The sequence below is a fragment of the Orycteropus afer genome, unplaced genomic scaffold, assembly GCF_000298275.1.
Source record: "Orycteropus afer afer isolate SDZICR_OR568_19922 unplaced genomic scaffold, OryAfe1.0 scaffold00218, whole genome shotgun sequence".
NCBI lineage: Eukaryota > Metazoa > Chordata > Mammalia > Tubulidentata > Orycteropodidae > Orycteropus > Orycteropus afer.
This window is the reverse complement of record NW_006921805.1, coordinates 3,620,179-3,641,109: the sequence shown is the minus strand read 5'-3', so window position 1 is coordinate 3,641,109 and position 20,931 is coordinate 3,620,179. Positions and strand designations below refer to the sequence as shown.

General features: G+C 40.2%; 1 protein-coding gene across 1 annotated transcript in view; it reads right to left on the bottom strand.

The window, feature by feature from the left end:
* The window catches only part of FBXL2 (F-box and leucine rich repeat protein 2), a 220,617-nt gene extending 210,871 nt beyond the window's left edge, over window positions 1–9,746 (bottom strand). The window contains exon 1 of the mRNA XM_042782016.1: window positions 9,690–9,746. Within this exon, the coding sequence (XP_042637950.1) occupies window positions 9,690–9,746 (57 nt within the window). The remainder of the gene's footprint in view (window positions 1–9,689) is intronic.
* Window positions 9,747–20,931: the final 11,185 nt, after the last annotated feature.

The window sequence follows — 20,931 nt, the reverse complement described above, 5'->3', positions numbered from 1 at the left end:
GGGATGGACACTGGGAAGAGGTAACTATTGGGTGGAAGTGGGAGGGGAGCTGCTGCATTGTGGTAAACTGTGGTCAATGTCATGAGAGAAAGTATATGTAAACTGCTGTATGGAAAGTGAATTTGCTCTGTAAATATTCACCCAATTCACAATTAAAAAAAAAAAAAAAAAAAAACCTCAGCAAAACAGGAATAGAAGGAAAATTCCTTACTATAATAAGGACATATATGCAAAACGAACACCCAACATTATTTGCAGTGTAGGTAGACTGAAAGTATTTCCCTTGGGTATGGGAACCATACAAGGATGCCCTACCTATAACACCAGTTCTATTCAACCTTTGTACTGGCAGTCCTAACCAGGGCAAAAAGGCAATAAAGATAAATAAAAGGCATCACAATTGGCAAAGAAGAAGTAATTTTTCGCAGATTTGCAAAATTTGCAATTTATATTTTGCAGATTATGTGATCCTATACCTAGAAAGATCAAGTGACTCAGAAAGAAAATTAATGAAAATAATTGAAAGATTTAGCAAAGTGGCAGGATGCAAGATCAACTTACAAAAATCAGTTGGATTCCTATACATCAACAAAGAGATCTTTAAAAAGAAAATAAGGGAAGCAATACTATTTACCATAGCTACAAAAAAGTTAAAATATTTAAGAATAAATCTTAGCAGCAATACCAAAGACCTATACAAAGACAAGTACGCAACATTACTACAAGAAACGAAAACAGACTTGTATAAATGGAAGAACATATCATGTTCATGGATAGGAAGACTGGACACTGTGAAAACGTCAATACTACCAAAAGCAGTCAATACATTCATGCAATCCTAATCCAGATGCTATCAACATTCTTCAGGGGCATGGAAAAACTATCACTAATTTTATATGGAAAGGAAAGAGACCTTGGACACTCAAAGTACCACTGAAGAACAACAATAAAGTAGGAAGTCTCACACTCCCTGATTTCATCCACACTAATCAAAACAGCCTGGTATTGGTACAGACCAGCAGAACAGAATTGAGAATCCAGAAATAGATTCATCCCCCTATGGACAACTGATCTTTGACAAAGTGTCAAAACCCACTACATGGGAAAGAGACAATCTCTTAAGCAAATGTTGCTGGCAAAACTAGATATCCAGGGACTTCTGGTAAGATGGAGGAATAGGCAGACAAGCGAAACAGACCCTCTTCAACAAAGAAAAGAAAAACCAACTTACAGAGATACAGAAGATAATCTTGGAACCCTGAGCTTTGAAAGGAACTATACAGAAGAGGATTAAGCACCAACTAGTGGAAAAACATGAATGAAAACAGTGAGTACAGAGATGGTCGGAGCTGCGGACTGTCAGCTACTCTGATGAGTCCAACAGCCTGAATATTTCCAAGTGGTGTTGGGGCCTGAGAACTGACCAAAAGATCAGTCCCGGTCACCAATGGTTGCAGGAACAACTGCTCTGGTGGCCTATGACTAGGAAGGGAAACAGCAAGGAGGGAGACAACCTGAGCTGTGGACTTTCTGTGGTCTAGAGGGAGCAGCGTTTTGATTGTTTACACGTGGCAGCCATTTTGGATATTTAAAGTGATCAGAAGCCTACAAGATTGTAAACCAGGAACCAGAGACACCAACCGACAAATGAGGACAACTACAAACCAAAAAGAGGGAAAAAAATCTGTGTCGTTACAGAACTTCTAGATGGTAGGGAAGTCAAGACAACTACAAGATAGAAGGGACTGTTCTACACTTGGGAAGAAAACTATAAATCACAGGGTAACCTCAAAGAAAAATGATAAACCTTCACAACAAAATAAAAAAGAGGACCAGCATAAATATTCAGCAAATACTGAAACAATAGTAATGAAGGAAGTGATAACACAATTCATAAACAAAACAAGCTCAGAATAAAAAATTATATGAAACAAAGAAATTTGGCATCACAATAAAGCACAAAACAAAACTGACAGCAACAAATTCATATTTGCCAATAATTACATATCTGGCAAGGGACTTATCGCTAAGATTTACAGCGAAAGAATGGATGACCAAACTATGGCACATACACATACTGGAATGCTATGCAGCACTAAAGAATTATGTAGAGTCTGCAAAACACCGCATAATATGGATGAACTTGGAGGATCTTATGCTGAGTGAAATAAGTTAATCACAGAAAGACAAATATAGTATTAATTTGTTGTTGGGGAGGCTCAAGAAAAGGTTTATATATGGAGGGAAACTTTCTTTCTTGGTTGTCAGGGGTGGGAGGGGAGGGGAGGGAACACTATAAAAAAGAAAAAAATGCACTGACCCATGTCACTTTAGTTTTGTGTATTTCACTCTACATAAATTATATTTCAATAAATTGATCAATTTAAATTAAAAAAAAAAAACCACTTGATATTCATTTGAGGAAAAATGAAACAAGATCCACACCTCACACAAAAACTAACTCAAGATGGATCAAACACCTAAACATAAAACTCAAAACTATAAAGTTCATCAAAGAAAAAATAGGGACAAACTTAGGGGCCATAACACATGCCATATATAGACTATCAAGCATAACAAAAAATGCACAAACAGCTGAAAATAAGTAGATGAATGGAACCTCATAAAAAATAAATTATGTGCATTAAAAAACTTCTCCCAAAGAGTGAAAAGAGAACCTACAGATTGGGAAAAAATATTTGGCAATGACATGTCCAGCAAACGGCTTATCTCTAAAATTTATAGAAAATTTCAACACCTCAACACCAAAATGCCAATCCAATTAAATGGGCAGAGAACATGAACATACACTTCATCCGAGATGGTATTAAGGCAACCAACAAACACAAGAAGAAATAATCGACATCATTAGCCATCAGAGAGATGCACATCAAAACAACAAGATATAATCTCACCCAAGCATTAGCAAAATTCAAAAAGACAGAAAACAAATGCTTGTGAGGGTGTCGAGAGACTCAAACTCTCACATACTGCTGATGAGACTAAAATTGTATAACCACTGTGGCAAATGGTATCGTGATTCCACTAAAAAATAATGAAGGATCCACGAAACACCTCATAATAAATAAACTTCAGGATATTATGCTAAGAAATAAGTCAATCACAGAAGGACAAATATTATTAATCCACTCTTACAAAGTCAAGAAAGTTTTATACATGGAAGAAAATGTTCTTTGTTGGTCACCAGGGATGGGAAGGGAAGGAGAAGAGAGGGAAATTTGCCAGCTAGGTAAGAAACAGTACCCATTTGGTACTGAAGGAAAAGGCAATACAGCAAAAGCAGGTGACCAGCACAATATAACTAAGAGAAAGGAAGACACAGAGAGGTACACAAAAAGGTACAGAAAACAAAAGTAAATGCTCTTACACATACAAAATTACATTATTAGTAGTAATAAACATTAATTTGTAAGTGCATATACAGGTAGACGATCAGGTATTGGTAGACAAACTAGAATACACTCATGACCATATATATAGGTTTGTCAGGCAATATTTCTATATACATATTTGTATGTGCTATAAATAGGAGCTCTGGTAGCATAAGCTGGTGGTTCAAACCCACCTGCCACTCCTCGAAAGGAAGGTTGGGCAATCTACTTCCATAGTGATACTGCCTTGGAAACCCGAGAAGCGGTCGTCGCTATGAGTCGGATCCTACTCAACGGCAGTGGGTTTAGTTTGGGTTTTTTTTTTTTTTTGGTTATGTGCTATAAATAGGCCCATATATAAAACTGAACTAATGGGGCAAAGTTACAACTTTTTAACCACAGCCAAACACCTTGCAGGAGTGAGTTGCTGGGCCTGTGGGGTTGAGACCATGATCTCAGGGAACATCAAGCCACACTGGCATAACACAGTAAACAAAAACATTGTTCTACATCCTGATTTGGGGAGCAGTGACTGGTGTCTTAAAATCTTGCGAATGCTATCCAAGATGCAACTATTGGTCTCTTCTCATCTGGAGCAAAGAAGAGTGAAGAAAATAAAAAATGCATGGAAACAATTAGTCCACGGGACAAGTACACCATGGGAACCTCATCTTAACCCTGAGACCAGACCTAGATGGTGCCCAGCTACCACTGACAACCCCTCAGAAAGGGTTTAAAATTGGAGATCCTGGGCAGATTAGGAAAAAAATGTGGAGCAAAACTCAAACTCATGAAAAAGACCAGGTTTACTGGTCTGAAACCCCCAAGGCTATGGCCTTAGTCACCCTTCAAGTCTGGAATTGATCTCACTTCCCTGGCATAACTTTCAGCCAAACAATAGATAGGCCTACGGAGTGAACAATAACACCAGGAAGGTGCACTCCTTAGAACAATCAACCATGGGAGATCAGAAGGGCTCTGCACAGGACAGAGGTTCAAAAGGCAGGAATGAATAGTAAAGAAGGACACATGGAAAAATTAACCACAGGGACAAAGTTGTTGTTGTTGTTGTTGTTGTTGTTGTTGTTGTTATGTGCCGTCGAGTCAGCCCCGACTCATAGCGACCCCTCCTTGGGTTTCTGAGGCAGTATCACTACGGAAGTAGGATTGCCCAACCTTCCTTCCGAGGAGTAGGAAGAGTTATTACATTGTGGGAATTGCAATCAATGTCACGAAACAAAATGTTATGAACTGAAGAACGGAAAATGAATTTTCTCTGTAAACTTTCATCCAAGTCATAATAATATTTAAAAAAAAAAAAATAGGTTGAACCATTTCAAGAAGTAACATATGATCAAAATACAGTGGTATTAAGGAAAGAAGTCCCAACTGCACTAAAGGAATTGGCAAGAAACAAAGCTCCTGGAACTGACAGAATACCCACTAACATGTTTCAACAAATGGATGCAACACTTGATGCACTCAATTGTTTACACCAAGAAATTTGGAAGCCAGCTACCGGGCCAATCAACTGGGAGAGATCTGTATTTGTGTCCATTCTAAAGAAAAGTGATCCAACAGAATGAAGAAATTATTGAACAATATCATTAATATCAAATGCAAGTAAAATTTAGTGCAAATAATTAAAAAACAGTTGCAGCAATACATCAACAGGGAACTGCCAGAAATTCAAACCAGAATCAGAAGAGGACATGAAATGAAGGATATTATCACTGATGTCAAATGGATCTTGGTTGAAAGCAGAGAATACCAGAAAGATGTTTACTTGTTTGTTACTGACTATGTAAGGGCATTGAACTATGTGGATTGTAACAAATTATGGGAGCTCTGGTAGCATAGTGGCTAAGGCACTTGACTGCTGATCAGAAGGCTGGAGGTTCAAACCCACCAGCCACTCCTCGGAAAGAAGATGGGGCAATCTACTTCCGTAGTGATACTGCCTCAGAAACCCAAGGAGGGGTCGCTATGAGTCGGATCCGACTCGACGGCACATAACAACAACAACATGGATAACAGTGAGACAAATGGGAGGAATTTTAGAACTCTTAATTATGCTCATAAAGAACCTATACACAGACCAAGAGGCAGTCGTTCAAACAGAACAAGGGGATACTACCCGGTTCAAAGAAAAGTATACATCAGAGTTATATTCTTTTACCATAGTTATTCAACCTGTATGCAGAGCAAATAATTCGAGAAGCTAGACTCTATGAAGAACGTGACATCATGATTAGAGGAAGACTCATTAACAACAAGCGATATGCAGATGACACAACCTTGCTTATTCAAAGTGAAGATAACTTAAAGCACTTACTGATGAAGATCAAAGAGAAAGCCTTCAGTATGGATTATACCTCAACATAAAGAAACAAAAATCCTTACCACTGGATCAAGAAACAATAGCATGATAAACAAAGAAAAAAATTGAAGTTGTCAAGGACTTCATTTTACTTGGCTCCACATTCAACATCCATGGAAGGAGCAATCAAGAAATCAAATGACATACTGCATGGGGAAATCTGCTGCAAAAGACCTCTGTAAAGTGTTAAAGAGAACAGATGTCACTTTGAAGACCAAGTTGCACCTGACCCAAGCCATGTTATTCGCAATTGCCTAATTTGCATGTGAAAGCTGGACAAAGAATACAAAGACCGAAGAAGAACTGATGGACTTGAATTATGGGCTTGGCTTAGGATATTGAAAATACCATGGACTGCCAGAAGAATGAACAAATCTGTCTTCAAAGAAGTACAGCCAGAATGTTCCTTAGAATCAAAAATAGCCAGACTTTGTCTCTCATATTTCAGTCATGTTACCAGGAGAGACCAGTTCCTGCAATACCATACTTGGTAATACAGAGGGTCAGCAAAAACTAGGAAGACCCTCAATGGATTGACACAGTGGCTATAACAATGGGCTCAAGCATAGCAATGATTGTGAGGATGGTACAATACCAGATAGTGCTTTGCTCTGTTGTACATAGAGTTGCTGTAAGTCCAAATCCAACTTGACAGCATCTAACAACAACAACAACTCATCCAGGAAAACAGAGAAAAAAGGAAACCAAAGACTCAAATAAGATACTAGTCTACAGGACTAACATTCTACAGGAATCACTGCTTCATCTCCCTGAGAACACCAGAACTAGAGGGTGTTCAGCTACCACTACCAACCATTCCGATCAGAGCCACTGATAGGATTGATGGATAGAATGGGAGAAAAGTATGGAACCTCAAATTCCGAAAAGAACAAAACAAAAACCACACTTACTGGAGCAGTTGAGATTGGAGGACTCTCAGAGACTACTGTTCTGAGATACTCTTTAACCCTGAACCAAAACTATCTAGAGCCACCTTTTAGCTAAATAACGTATTGGCTAATACCACTAAGACTACTGTGCTACTTTAAAAAATTATCTCTATGAGAACAGTCAGTCAACAATTACTTTAAAACAAAGGTAAAAATGTAAGAGAGCAATGTAACTATATTCATAGAAATAGAACTAGAATGGAAATATCGAGAATGTTCAAGTTATGAAGAATTAACCAATGTCACTGAGTAATTTGTATAGAAATTGTTGAATGGGAACCTAAACTGCTGTGTAGATAATCACCAAAAACAATAAAAACATTGTTGTGGTGTAGTAAATTACTTAGTGTGGCTTTTCTACCCATAAGTCTTTGTAAACTCCAAGGCGGGATTTACTATGAGCAACTGAGGAGCTCCTGATTGCTGAAGTTGTCCACCTGGAGTATTTCTTTTGGGAGTGGCACAAAACAATGTTCTGGGAGGTGCCCACTCTCTCTCAAGTGCTCAGAGTTCTGATGCTATGATTGGCTAGTTTGACCACCCTGCCGGGCTCAAAAGGAGTCCTCCCAGAGGCAGAATGCTCTCTGACTGTTGGTTGAGGAAGACGTGCTGCTGAAAGAGATATGCGCCCCAGAAAGAGACATGTGCTGCTGGGAAAGAGACGCAAGAGACACACGTTACTGAGTAAGACACCAAGGGACATGCACTGCCGGGGGAGAGACTGTGAGAGACTTGGCTGAGAGACGGTGGGCTGGGAGAGAGACTGAGTGTTTTTCCTGAACTTGAATTGTAGCCTGGTGCTTCCCTAATAAACTCCATAATCTATGAGTTCTGTGTGGCCACTGCAGTGAATTATTGAACCCAGGAGAGAGGTGGTGGGTGCTTTGGGAGGAACGGTTGGTGGAAGGGCTGGAGGGAGGCAGCACATCTGGCCTTGCAGTAATAGGCTTTGTGCTACTGATGGTGATTCTGCCTTCCTCTTGTGGGATTAGAGGAGGTCAGAACATGTGGCCTCTTTGCTGTTTTTGCAATTGTATACAAAAAAGTATTTTTATTCTCTCACAGTTTTGGAGTCTAGCAGTCTGAGTTCAAAGTACCAGGTCTAGGGGCTGGGTAAAAGGCCCCTTGACCCTGGGCCTCTTGCTCCTGGCCCACTGAAGCTGAAGAGATGGAGACATCTCTTAACTTAGGCAGCTGATGGCTACTGAGGCTGACAAATTCAAGACTGACAAGTAAAATGGCACAGTCCAAAGATTATCAAGCAAAATGGCAGGCCACTAGTTCAAGTCCAGAAACAGTCTCAAGATTGGCAGACAACATGGCAGGCCACTGAGATGAAGACTCGGTCAAATGCAGGATCCAAATGTGATTGGAAGCAGACCCTAAGGCATCCCTAAGGCAGCTACTCAATTGCTCACAGTAGATTCCACCATGAGATTGAATACCAATCTCATCCTGGAGAATAATTACATCCAGCTGCCCAGCCACTTAAAACCAGGCCTAGCCAAGATGGCACATAACCTTAACTATCATAGAAGTGTACTGCTTAATTTCCTACTATTTGGAGTTTTTGTAGATATCTTACTGTTATAGGTTTCTAATTTAATAACATTGTATTCAGTTATCATCTTAAATGTACTGAAACTTATTTTAAGGCCCACTCTGGTGGCATAATGGTTAAAGCATTTGGCTGCTAACCAAACGGTTGGTGGTTTGAACCCACCAACTACTGTGCAGGAGAAAGATGAGGCAGTCTGCTTCCATAAAGATTTACAGCCTTGGGAACTTTATGGGGAAGTTCTACACTGTCCTTAAGATTGCTGTGAATTGGAATTGATTCAATAGCAGGGGCTTGGCTTTTGGTTTTCTAAGGTACCTAAGGTTAGGCAATCTACTTCCGTAGTGATACTGACTCAGAAACCCAAGGAGGGGTTGCTATGAGTTGGATCTGACTCGATGGCAGTGAGTTTGGTGTTTTTTGTTTGTTTGTTTGTTTAAGTAGCCCTGATGGCAGAGTGTTTAAGTGCTCTTCTGTTACCCAAAAGGTCAAAGGTTCAAACCAGCCAGCTGCTCTGCAGAAGAAAGATATGGCAATCTGCTTCCGTACAGAGTACAGCCTTGAAAACCCTATGGAGCAGTTAAACCGTTTCTAGGCTCCTTAGAGTTGAAACTGACTCAATAGCAACAGGTACATAAGGTCCCTAGGTGGCACGAATGGTCTACTAACCTAAATGTTGTGGTTCAAATCCACCTAGTGGCACCACAGAAGAAAGTCCTGGCAATCTGCTTCCATAAAGATTACAACCAAGAATATCCTATAGAGTTCTACAATAACATATGGGGTTACCATGAGTCAGAACTGATATGACAGTAATAAGTTATATGGTATATTTGATGAATGTTGCATGCGTACTTGCAAAGAGTACAATTCTGCAATGGTTGTATGTATTACTTCCATAAATGGAAATTAGGTTAAATTGGTGGATAGTGCTGTTCAAATCTTTTATGTTGTTACTGATTTGTCTATTCTGTCAATTAATAAGAAAGAGATGTTACTATGTTTTTTAGTTGACTTTCTGCAATTTAAATACAATATGCCAGGGAGTAGATTTTTTGGTATGTAAATCTTGCTTGGTGCTTTCAGAGCTTCCTGGGCCTATAATTTATCGTCTGTCAAAAATTTTGGGAAATTCTCAGTCATTACTGCTTCAAATATTTCTCATTCCTTTCTCTTTTCCTTCTCCTCTTAGTATTCCCATTATGCATATGTTATATGCTTTTAACTGTCCCACAGTTCTTGGATATTCTTTTTTTTTTTTTTCCCAATTTTTCTCTCTTTGGGTTTCAGTTTGAGAAATTTCTACTGAAGTATCTTTAAGCTGATTCTTCCCTTAGCTATGTCCAATCTACTAATAAGTCCATCAAATGCATTATACATTTCTGTTACAATGTTTTTGGATTTCTCACATTCCCTTTTGAGTACTTCTTATAATTCCCAATTGCATTACTCATCTGTTCTTGCATGTTGTCCACTTTTTCTATTAGAGATTTTAACATATTCATCATATTGTTGTTGTTAGGTGCTATCAGGTCAGCTCTGACTCACAGTGACTCTATGTAAAACAGAATGAAACAATGCCCAGTCCTGTGCCATTCTCACAATATTTGCTATGCGTGAGATTGTCATAGCCACTGTGCCAATCCATCTTGTGAAAGGTCTTCCCCTTTTTCGCTAACTCTCCACTTTACCAAGCATGGTATCGTTCTCCATAAACTGGTCTCTCCTGGTAATATGACCAAAGTAGATAACACAAAGTCTGGCCATTCTAGCTTCTATGGAGCATTCTGGCTGTACTTCTTCCAAGACAGATTTTTCTTTCTTCTGGCAGTCTGTGTATTCAGCCCATATTACAATTCAAATTCATCAGTTTTTCTTCAGTCTTCCTTATTCAGTGTCCAGCTTTCACATGCATATGAGGCAACTGCACATACATGGCCTAGGTCAGGTACACCTTAGTCTTCAAAGTGATATTTTTGCTCTAACACTTTGAAGAGGTCTTTTGAAGAAAATGTACCCAGTGTAATACATTGTCTTGTTTCTTGACTGCTGCTTCCATTGGTGGTGTTGTGGACCCATGCAAAATCAAATCCCTGACAATTTCAATCTTTTCTCCATTTATTAATAACATATTCATCATAATTAATAAGATATTAATCACAGTTATTTATTCCTAACACATTGCCTTCAAATTGGATCTGACTCATAGTGACCCCTCCTTGGCCTTCTGAGGCGGTATGACTATGGAAGTAGATTGCCCAACCTTCCTTCCAAGAGTGGCTGGTGGTTTAAACCACTAGCCTTCTGGTTAGCAGTCAAATGCCTTAGGCACTGTTCTGGTTACCTAGTGCCACTCTGACAGAAATATACCACAAATGGGATGGCCTTAACAAACAGGAGTTTATTCTCTTACATTTCAGGAGGCTAGATGTCCAAATTCAAAGTGCCAGGCTCTAGAGGCTGGGTGAAAGCCCCTCAGCCTTGGGCTTCAGCTCTGCCTCCAGCTCCCAGCCCCCGAAGCTGGAGGCTTTTCTTCACTCAGACAGCTGCTGGCTGCTGAGGCTGCCAAGCCCAAGGTTGACTAGTAAAAAATGCACAATCCCAACATCACTAAACCACACGGCAGGCCATTAATTCAAGTCCATTGTAAGTCCCAAGGTCGGCAGAGCATGGCAGGCTGCTGAACAACAACACGGCTACATGCAGGGTCCAACCATGCCATATGCTAGAGACCATGCCCAAAGCTGCTACTTATATACGGGAAGCAGACCACATCCCAAAGGCAGCTACTCAGTTTCTCACAGTAAATTCCACCATAGAGTTGATTGCCAGTCTCATCATGAAGAATACTACCACCAGCTGCCTAGCCACTCAACCAGGTCCAGCCAAGTTGACACACAAACATAACCACCACAGGCACTATGCCACCAGAGCTTCTTTAAATTCCTAGTCTGACAATTATAACATCTCTGCCTTTATCTGAGTCTGGTTATTATGTTTGTCTTTTCTCTTCAGACTGTCTTTTTTTACTTTTTAGTATGCCTTGTAATTTTTGCTGAGGGTAGAAAGGTGAAAGGTAAAAGGCACTGATTTTCTTTCAGATGTAAAGTTCTGTTAATGTGGTAGTAAGATGTGGGGGAAAGTAATCATATTATGTCACTTCTCTACTTAAACTCTGCCTTTTCCCTCAAAGGAAGAGTCAAATCCTCTAAGTGACTTGCAAGTCCCACATGATCTGGCTTTCATTACTACTTTAGTCTTACCTCCTACCACATTCCTCCCTCAGTCCATTTCAGCCATATATTCAGTGAACACATCAGGCATGTTCTTGCCTCAAGACCTTTACACTTGTGCCCACTCCTGAAATGGGTTTTCCTTCAAGCATTCCCATGGCTTGTTCTCAACTCAAATGTCACCTTACTGGGAGACCTTTGCTTCTACCCTGTGTTAAAAGCAACCCTTTCTTACCCCTCATCTACTCTCTCACCCTGTTCTAGAATTTCCTTTCCCTCTTACCCAGCTTTATTTTTTACCTTTCTCCACCTTAACTGTCTATTTATTATCTGGCTTCCTAACATTAGAATGTATGTCCCATGAGGATGAAGCCAAGTGGAATCAAAGTTCAGCCTGCACCCTTGGTTGGAGGCAGATAAGTAAACACGGTAACTCAGTTCCTTAAGAACTGAATGGAATGAAAGGTCAATTCACACCTCCTTTACATGTTATTATCCCCCTAGAAACAGGTGGTAAGTATGTTAATATGTGTTCAGGAAACAACTTGAAAATTAACTCTGGCCCACATGTGCGGTGAGACAAACACAACAAAGTTGCTGGGAACTGACATTCTTCCCTCTGGCCAAGCCACGATCAGCTGATGACAGGAAGCCAATGTGACTTATCTGGTGCACAAACACACTGCATTAAAAATTGACTGTCCCTTTAAACTGAGGCAAAGGAAGCCTCAGCCAATCCTCAGTTAATTCACGCCCAAATTCCTCAAGTTTCTATGAATATGTATATATTCCTCTCCTGAAGCTTACAAAACTGTATTACAACCTCCACATGGGGAGTCAGATTTGGGTACTGGCCCGTCTCCTCCTTGCATTGCTGCTTTGCAATAAATAATTTTTCTCCTCTTAATCACTGGAGTGTAAACTATTTTGGCCTGACTGCACACCGGGCAGGGACCCACGTTTGGTCCTGCTTCAAGAACAGAGTCATGACTGTTTCATTCCCTGCTGGATGCCCACTGCCTAAAACAGTGCCTGGTACATAGTAGCATGCAATAAATATTTGTTAGCTAGAAAACCAAAGAACAGACAAATCAATGGTAAGGCACAATTGTTGGGTAGCACAAAAAACTGAGAAACCTAGGTTTGGGCTTTGTTTCTAACTCCACAAAGACTTTCCCAATGGCTTCCCTTTCTGCTTCCCTAGACCTCCTGCTCCAGCCTCAACTCTCTGACCCTTTCCAGTTCTCCATCCTAGTGCCAGAAGTGTCAGTGGCTTAAGCAGACACTCCACAGGCTAGAAATAGTACACAACGCACAATGATAAGGAAAGCAGCTGTGAAAGTGTATTTGTATCCATATTTTAGCTTTAGTTGCCACCACTGAAAGAAAAAGAGCCAAGTAAATCTTGTAGCATGTCACTAGACGTCAAAACAGAGATCTGTCATAAAATAAGAGTTTGCTGATTCATCTGATAAGACATTAAGCCTCTTAATTTTGAAATAATATATTCATGCCAGGTATTGGGCACAATCTTTAGTTTGGAAGGAAGCCATGGTGTAAAAGATCCAACTCTGGAGACAGATTGTTTGAGTTCAAATTCTGACTCTATTACCAATTATGTTGATCTTAGGAAATCTTAGGGTCTGTTAGATGGGTATAATATCAATCACATACAGATTCTGGGAAGTTTAAATAAGATAAATTTGAAGTGATAAGCACAGAAATGGACACAGAGGGAAAGCTTTATAGAAGAGAGCTATTCTTACAATTATTAAAAATTACCACAATCATACCAGTACAGACAAAAGGGATTTCAATATTTTCAACAGTGGAAAAATTAATATTCAAAGAAACTTTAATTTTTGTTGTTGTTATGTGCCATCGAGTTGGATTAAAAAATAAAAAAAAAACTTTTATTTTTAATGATCTATCAACATGTTGTTGTTGTTGTTGTTATTTGCCATCGAGTCGGCCCCAACTCCTAGTGACCCCTCCTTGGGTTTCCGAGGCAGTTATCGCTACGGAAATAGGATTGCCCAACCTTCCTTCCGAGGAGTGGCTGGTGGGTTTGAACCGCCAGCCTCCTGGTTAGCAGTCAAGTGCCATAGGCACTATGCTACCAGGGCTCCCCTATCAACATAGAGCTCATTATATAAGTCTTCTCAATTACACCATAGGTGCCATGGTAGCACAGTGGCTGAAGCACACAGCTGATAATAAAAAAGTTGGTGGTTTGAACCCACCAGCGCTCTATGGGAGAAAGATGCAGCAGTCTGCTTCCATAAAGATTTACAATCTTGGAAACCCTCTGGGGCGTTCTACTTTGTCCTACAGGGTCACTACTAATCAGAATTGACTCAATGGCAGTGGGTTTGGTAATTACAACATAACGATCCAAAAAGACCAAAACTGTCCACAAACTTTTAATTAAAGAAAATCACTTCAACTTGACACAGCACAGTTCATTATTTTACTGTAAAGTTTTTTCCCATCTTCCTAACACTCCAAGAAGTCCCCAACCACAGTCAAAGAGAAAAGGGGCAAAATAGGGGGGAAGCCCCAATGAATTAAAGTGGGAAAATTATATGATATGATGCTATTTTATATTTTCAAAAAATAAATCTGACTTACAATCTAAAGTATTAAACACCACTAAAAGCTCGATGACAAGTAATAGGTAGTTTATCATATATTTTGAACCCTATGAATTAAAATTTAATTGTTTAAAGTATTTTTTTGTAATAGTTTTAGAATATACAATTAAAATAAATGCAAAAAATTATTAGTATAAATCTCAGAAGATAAAATTTTATATTTTAAAACACAGCTTCATACTCCAAACTTAAGTGGCTTTATATAAAGCACTGGTCTTTGTGATTCACAAAAGGCAGTTGCAATTCCTTCACATGAAATGAAGTGACAGCTCCTCTCAAAGCTATTATATCCCTGAGTATGAGCCCTGATCTAATAATCTGTCTTCATTAATTCCTTTTCATTTCACCTTTGTGAAAGAAGGGAGGGAGCAGATGGGGAAGAGGGCTAGGCATGTCTACTTTGTTTTGTAGCATCTAGTCCAGCGATAGGAACAAAATATGAAAGTGTTCATAAGAGCCCAAAAAAGTCCAAATGAAGAAAACTAACGCCTTAATGTATATTAAGTGCTTGGCTACTAACTGAAAGGTTGATGGTCTAAAGCTACCCAGAAACGCCTTAGGAAAAAGCTCTGGCAACCTAATTTCAAAAGATCACAGCCATTGTGTGCAGTTCTACTCTGAAACACATGGAAGTCAAAAGTTACTCAGCTGCAACTGGACTGGTAACCTATTATGACATATATGTGGGGAAAATTAATTTCTGAACATCTATGCCATATGTGATACACTGTACATTATTGTTATGTACAGTGATGACATAAGCAGATTCTGAAACAAACTTACTGGGTTTGAATCTTAGCTCAATTTATCAGCTGGGTGACCTGGGCAAGTTACAGGTGTATCTCTGAGATACTCGGAGTTCGGTTCCAGACTACTGCAATAGAGCAAATATCATAATAAGGTGAATCACACCAATTTTTTGGTTTCCCCCTGCATATAAAAGTTATGTTTACACTATACTGTAGGTCTATTAAATGTGCAATGGCATTACAAAAAAGTCTGAAATACTGTGAGAACCAAAACGTGACAAAGGCATGAAGTAAGCATGAAGTGTATTTGTATGCTTTTGGAAATACGGCACTAACAGACTTGCTCAACACAGGGTAGCCAAAAACCTTCAATTAAAAATAAAAAATTATCTGTGAAATGCAAGAAAGCAAAGCACAATAAAACAAGGTATGCCTATACTTTACCTCTCTTTGCCTCAGTTTCCTCATCTCTACAATTGTTCATAAGATTGTTGTACAGATTAAATAAGACACAAAGACACTTAAAAAAGGACTCACACATAGGATGTACACAATAAATATTAGCTTTCATTATTATTACAGAGGCAATAGAAACACAATGGCTTAATTAAAGAAATTTGCATTGAGAAATAGTTAAGTAGAGTTCCAAAATTCTTGTGTAAACTCATTTATATCAACTGCTAAAGGTGTATATTTAGATTCAAGCATTTACTGAAGTATAAATGTTGTGATCTCTAATAGAATTTTGGAGACTACAGAGAGCCTCTTCATGCCCTTCTCCTATACCATCCATCATCTCCCTTGGACCTTAATTCCTCAGACCTTAATCTTATCAATTAAACCCCTTCAATGAATTGATTTTTTTAGTGCTTAAAGACACACAAAAAGCAAAGTATTCTAAGTTCAGCAAAGCAATTACAACTATAAAAGCACATTAAATTGCTCTTACTTCAGAGTAAGAAAAAACTCTTCCTAACAAAATGGTGAATTAGAGTAGATGGAGGGTCAAAATAGGAGTCTTAGTGGCACAGTGGTTAAAGTGCTCTATTACCAAGCAAAAGGTCGAAGGTCGGTGGTTTAAATCCACTAGCCACTCCATGGGAGCAAGATGTGACAGTCAACGTCTGTACAGATTGACAGCCTTGAAAACCCTGTGGGGCAGTTCTCTCTCCTACCGGCTCACTATGAGTTGGAACTGACTCAGTGGCAGTGGGTTTAGTTTTGGTTTGGTGGGTATTTTTGTGCTGCTGTAACAAATACCACAAATTGATGGCTTTAACAAACAAATTTATTCTCTCACAATTTAGGTGGCTAGAAGTCCAAATTCAGGGAGCCAACTCTAAGGGAAGGCGCTCTCTCTCTCTCTCTCTGATGGCCCTGGGGGAAAGTGGTTTTCTCCTTTCAACATCTGTTGAACCTAGTGTCCCTTGAAGATCTCCATGTTTCTTGGCATCAATCTTCCCCTGGCTCTAGGAAGTTCTCAGCACAGGGACCTTGGCTTTTCTCTCTTGGTATTAGTAGGTCATTCAATCTCTGTTCATTTCTCTCTCCTTTTATCGCTTATGAAATAAAAGGTGATGCAGACCACACACCAGGGAAACTCCCCTTACATTAGCTAAAGAGTGTGAACTGCATCCCATCCTAATCCCCAACTGATTAGCTGATCACATCAGATCACATCATGATTACATCATTACATAACTGCCAAACCACACAGACTCATGGCCCAGCCAAGTTGATCAACATTTTAGGGGGCACAATTCAATCTATGACAGTGGGTCAAAATGGAATAGATGGATAAATGAGAAAAAATGAAAATGGACAAGAGAAATAATGAGAATTCAGAGATGTGTGGAAATTTAACTCCTGGATATTCTTCCTTTCTCTTTGCTATAATTGCAAGGGCTTTTCTAATGTACAACATACGTAAGTAAATCAATGCAGTATTTTAAATACCTTGATTTTTGTAAAATTCATTCTCTGAATCTTGACAGCCCTATAAATTTCTCCCTTTAAAACAGCTCAGAATTAAAAAGCAGCATTCACTTGAGTTGCTTTTCCAAAGTCAATGAGACATAGACCATCCACCATCTCTTACCACTACCAGATCACCCTTAGTTATTTACAAAAGACAGGGCCAGTGTTCTAAATGGCAGATTTTTTTCTCCAAAATACCAACTGTCACTTGGGGAGCATGCTACATTCTCAGCTATCAGCACTTTCACTAACCCCTGCAAATAAGGAAAACACCTCCACTGAATTACTCATTGTAAAAATAGCCTGTTTCTTAAAACTAAGCATTTCCTTATCACCTATTCACCCACCGCTATTGCTCCCCCTGCCTACATACACACTCAAATATTTTATACCAAAGGTGTGCCCCTAAGCAGGGTGTCCACATCCTCTCTTTTTTTACACCCCTTCTTTTTTGAGGCCTCTGGAAAAAACATATCTTTGGATGGCAATTCCCTGAACCTTGGCTATTCAAGTTGACACCTATTAAAAAGGCAGGTGAATCTTCAAGTAAGGTTTTTAAAACCAGTTTAGTAAGGGCCAGGAGGTATACCCACTCACCCTCAAGTTTCTTAAACAAAGATAATAGTTTCTTAAGACGTTTACAATGCCTTATTAAATCCCTTAGTGAGGATGCTGCACTCGGGAAAAGCCTTCAGCTTAACGCCCACATTTGGGGGCGGAGGAGGTAAGGGGGGTGACTCTCCAAAATTACAAATTAAAATTTCTACGTGACAATAAAACCTGTCAGAATGATGAATTTGAAGACATGCCTATTATATTGCTCATATATAGAAACAAGACTAGAAATATACAGCCTGTCATAGAGGGTAAATATGAATACATTCATTGAAATATATTCATGTATTTATTTGTATTTTTTAAACCACACCCTCCCTGGATACCTTCCCAGGCTCCCCTGGGCCAAGTGGTCAGCGTTACGCCGTGCGGGCGCCCACTGGGTGGGGGCTCAAACATTCAACAGCAGAGACCCCTGTGTCGCGGCAGCCCAGGGGAAAGCGGGCGCTCCAGGTGCACCCCGGGACCCCCCTTCCCCTGGCCCGCCCATCCCTGTCCCGCAGTCCCGAAGGCCGCGGTCGTGCCTCCTGGCGACCCCAGTGCCGCCCGCCCTGCCCTGAGGTGGGCCGCGAGAAGATGCGGCTCGGGCAGAGAAAGGCGGGGTGGTTAAAGAGGACGCCAGCCCCAAACTCACCATGGCCGAAAAGTCGCGAACGCGCCCACAGCCCGGAATCACACGGGGCCGGCGACGCCCGTTGTCCTGGTGACGCCAGCCAGGCGCCCCGCCCCGTCCCCAAGGTGGGCTCGGAGGCGGCCATTGGCAGCCGGTAAACACGTGATCTTGGGGGTGGTGCCCTTTGGCCACCCCGCCCCTGACTCTTAGGCGGGGCCTCCTCGCCTCTTCATTTTATCTGAACTATCCTCACCTTGGTCACCTTGACGCCCCTCTCCAGGCAGATGACCAAGTTGGAAAACTCCAGCTGCAAGTAATCTTAATGGATTTTCTTTATTTAAAAAGCAGGTTATACATGTGAATCTTTTGATTATTTTTTATATTTTTGACTATGAAGACACTTTTTAAACAACCAATAACAAAAGAATTTTAAAAAATAAAACCACTCTAAATCCAAGCAGCTGACATAACCATGGCTCATATTCTAACCTGCTTCAAATTTCCAATGCAAATACCTATTATACTGCAATATAGTCTTTACAATGGGGGCAAATCATACACATTATTTTATAATTTATTATTGGCAGTCTGTTCAGTAAAGATTCACAGCCTTGAAAACCCTATGGGGCAGTTGTACTCTGTCCTATAGTGATGCTGTAAGTCAGAATCAACTCAAAGGCAATGGATTTGGTTTTTCCCATTAAAATAATTATTTTTGTCATCCATTTACTAAAGCAAGGAGTAATTTGTTGGATTTTTCTAATATAATTGAAAGGAATTTACAATCTCCTCAAATCCAGCCCACTATTTTGATAAAAGGGAAACTTCTCTACCTTAGCTTCCTCCCATTCCCAGGACTTATTCATTAATTTCCACGCCATGTTTAAGACATGTCTCTTTTCTCACCACCTAATTATCTGCCAATTTGTGGTAGTAAATTTCACCTGTACCCTCATTTACGTATTTTGCCCTGCACTTCATAACCAACACCTAACTTGACATCTCCCTATGAATGTTTGATAAATCAAAACTCACTGCAATCAAGTGATACCAACCTCATCTTTTTCCCACAGAGCAGCTGGTGGGTTTGAAACTTTTGGTTAGCAGCCAAATGCCTTAACCACTACACCACCAGAATGTTTCAAAGGCATCTCAAACTTGTGGTTGTTGTTACGTGCCACCGTGTGGGACCTGACTCATAGCAAGCCCACCTTGGGTTTCCGAGGCGGTATCACTATGGAAGTAGATTGCCCCATCCTCCTTCCGAGGAGTGGCTGGTGGGTTTGAACTGCCAGCCTTCTGGTTAGCAGTCTAGTGCTTTAGGCACTATGCTACCAGAGCTTCCATCTCAAGTTTCTTACCTCCCATTTTCCTTATCTCAGTAAAGGTTTTCACTGACCTCTCAGTTGTTCGGGACAAAAACTTAGAAATCACCCTTGATTTCTCTCCTTTCTTCATATCTTGCATCCAATCTATTAATAAATATTTTGGACTCTTGGGTCTACCTTAAAATAAATCTTGAATCTATCCACTTGTCACTACCTCCACCTTACAGCCACCATCATCTCTTGCCTAAAACTAGTGTCCATACTATCTGTCTTCTCTCTTACACTCTATATAACAGTAGTGTTTCAGTGGCTTCTCATGACTTTTAAGAAAAATTCCAAAATCCTTCCCATGGTCCTTTGTGACAAGGACCTTGCTGACCACACTAACTTTATTTGTAATACTCTTCCCTCATTCACTCCATGCTAGCCACAATTTAGTTTTTGAGCTTCCTCTAACATCCCAAAGCACATGGCTGCTTAAGGGCCTCAGCTACAACTGTTTCCTTTATTGGCAATATTTTTCCTTCACAACTTCACACAACCCATTCTCTCCTTTGATACAGGTCAGTTATCTCCTCAAATGCCATATCTTCCCATAAGCCTTTATTGACCCTTCAATATAAAATATCTCACTCCAGTCACCTTCTCACATATAATTCTGTCTTGTTTTCAAAATATTTAGCCCTCCTTGAACTTTTATTTTTTGTTAGTTACTTACTATCTGTCTCCTTCTATCCCCCCCCCGCCCCCTGCCGAATGCAAGTTCCAGGTAAGCATGGACTTTGTCTGTCTTGTTCCATCTCTGTATTACTGTATAAACTGTATAAAATAGTTCCTGGAACATAATGTGTGTCTTAGTTCTCCAGTGCCACTGTAACAGAAATACAAGTGGATGGTTATAACAAAAAGGAATTTATTCTTGTACAGTTGAGGAGGCTAGAAGTCTGAGTTCAGAGTGCTGACTCTAGGGGATGGGTGGAGGACCCTCAACCTCGGGCTACAGTTCTGCCCCTTATTCCAGGCCCACTGGAGCTGGATGCGTCTCCTAGTTCATCCAGCTGCTGGCTGGCGAGGCTGATGAACCCAAGATCAGCAAGCAGAATGGCACAATCCCCAAATCAACAGGTGGCATGGCAGGACACTGCTTCAGCTTCAAAAACCAGAGATGGTGATGAGCTAGATGCAAGACAAAGATCCAGCAGAAAGCCAGAGACTGTTCCTAGGCCACATCCCTGAGGAAACTCTCTTTCTACTGAGTGGGTGCTCATAGAACACCTCATCATGGAGGTGATTATATTACAATTGACTAAACCACTTAGAATTACAGTCCAGCCAAGTTGTCACACAACCTTAAATATCACAGTGTATAATCAAGAAATATTGATGATTGGTTGAATGACTCAATCAAAGAATGAATGAACATCTGGCCTAGGACTAGATGTTCTATTTGAGGATAAAAGTGAGAATGGGATGGAACTCCTG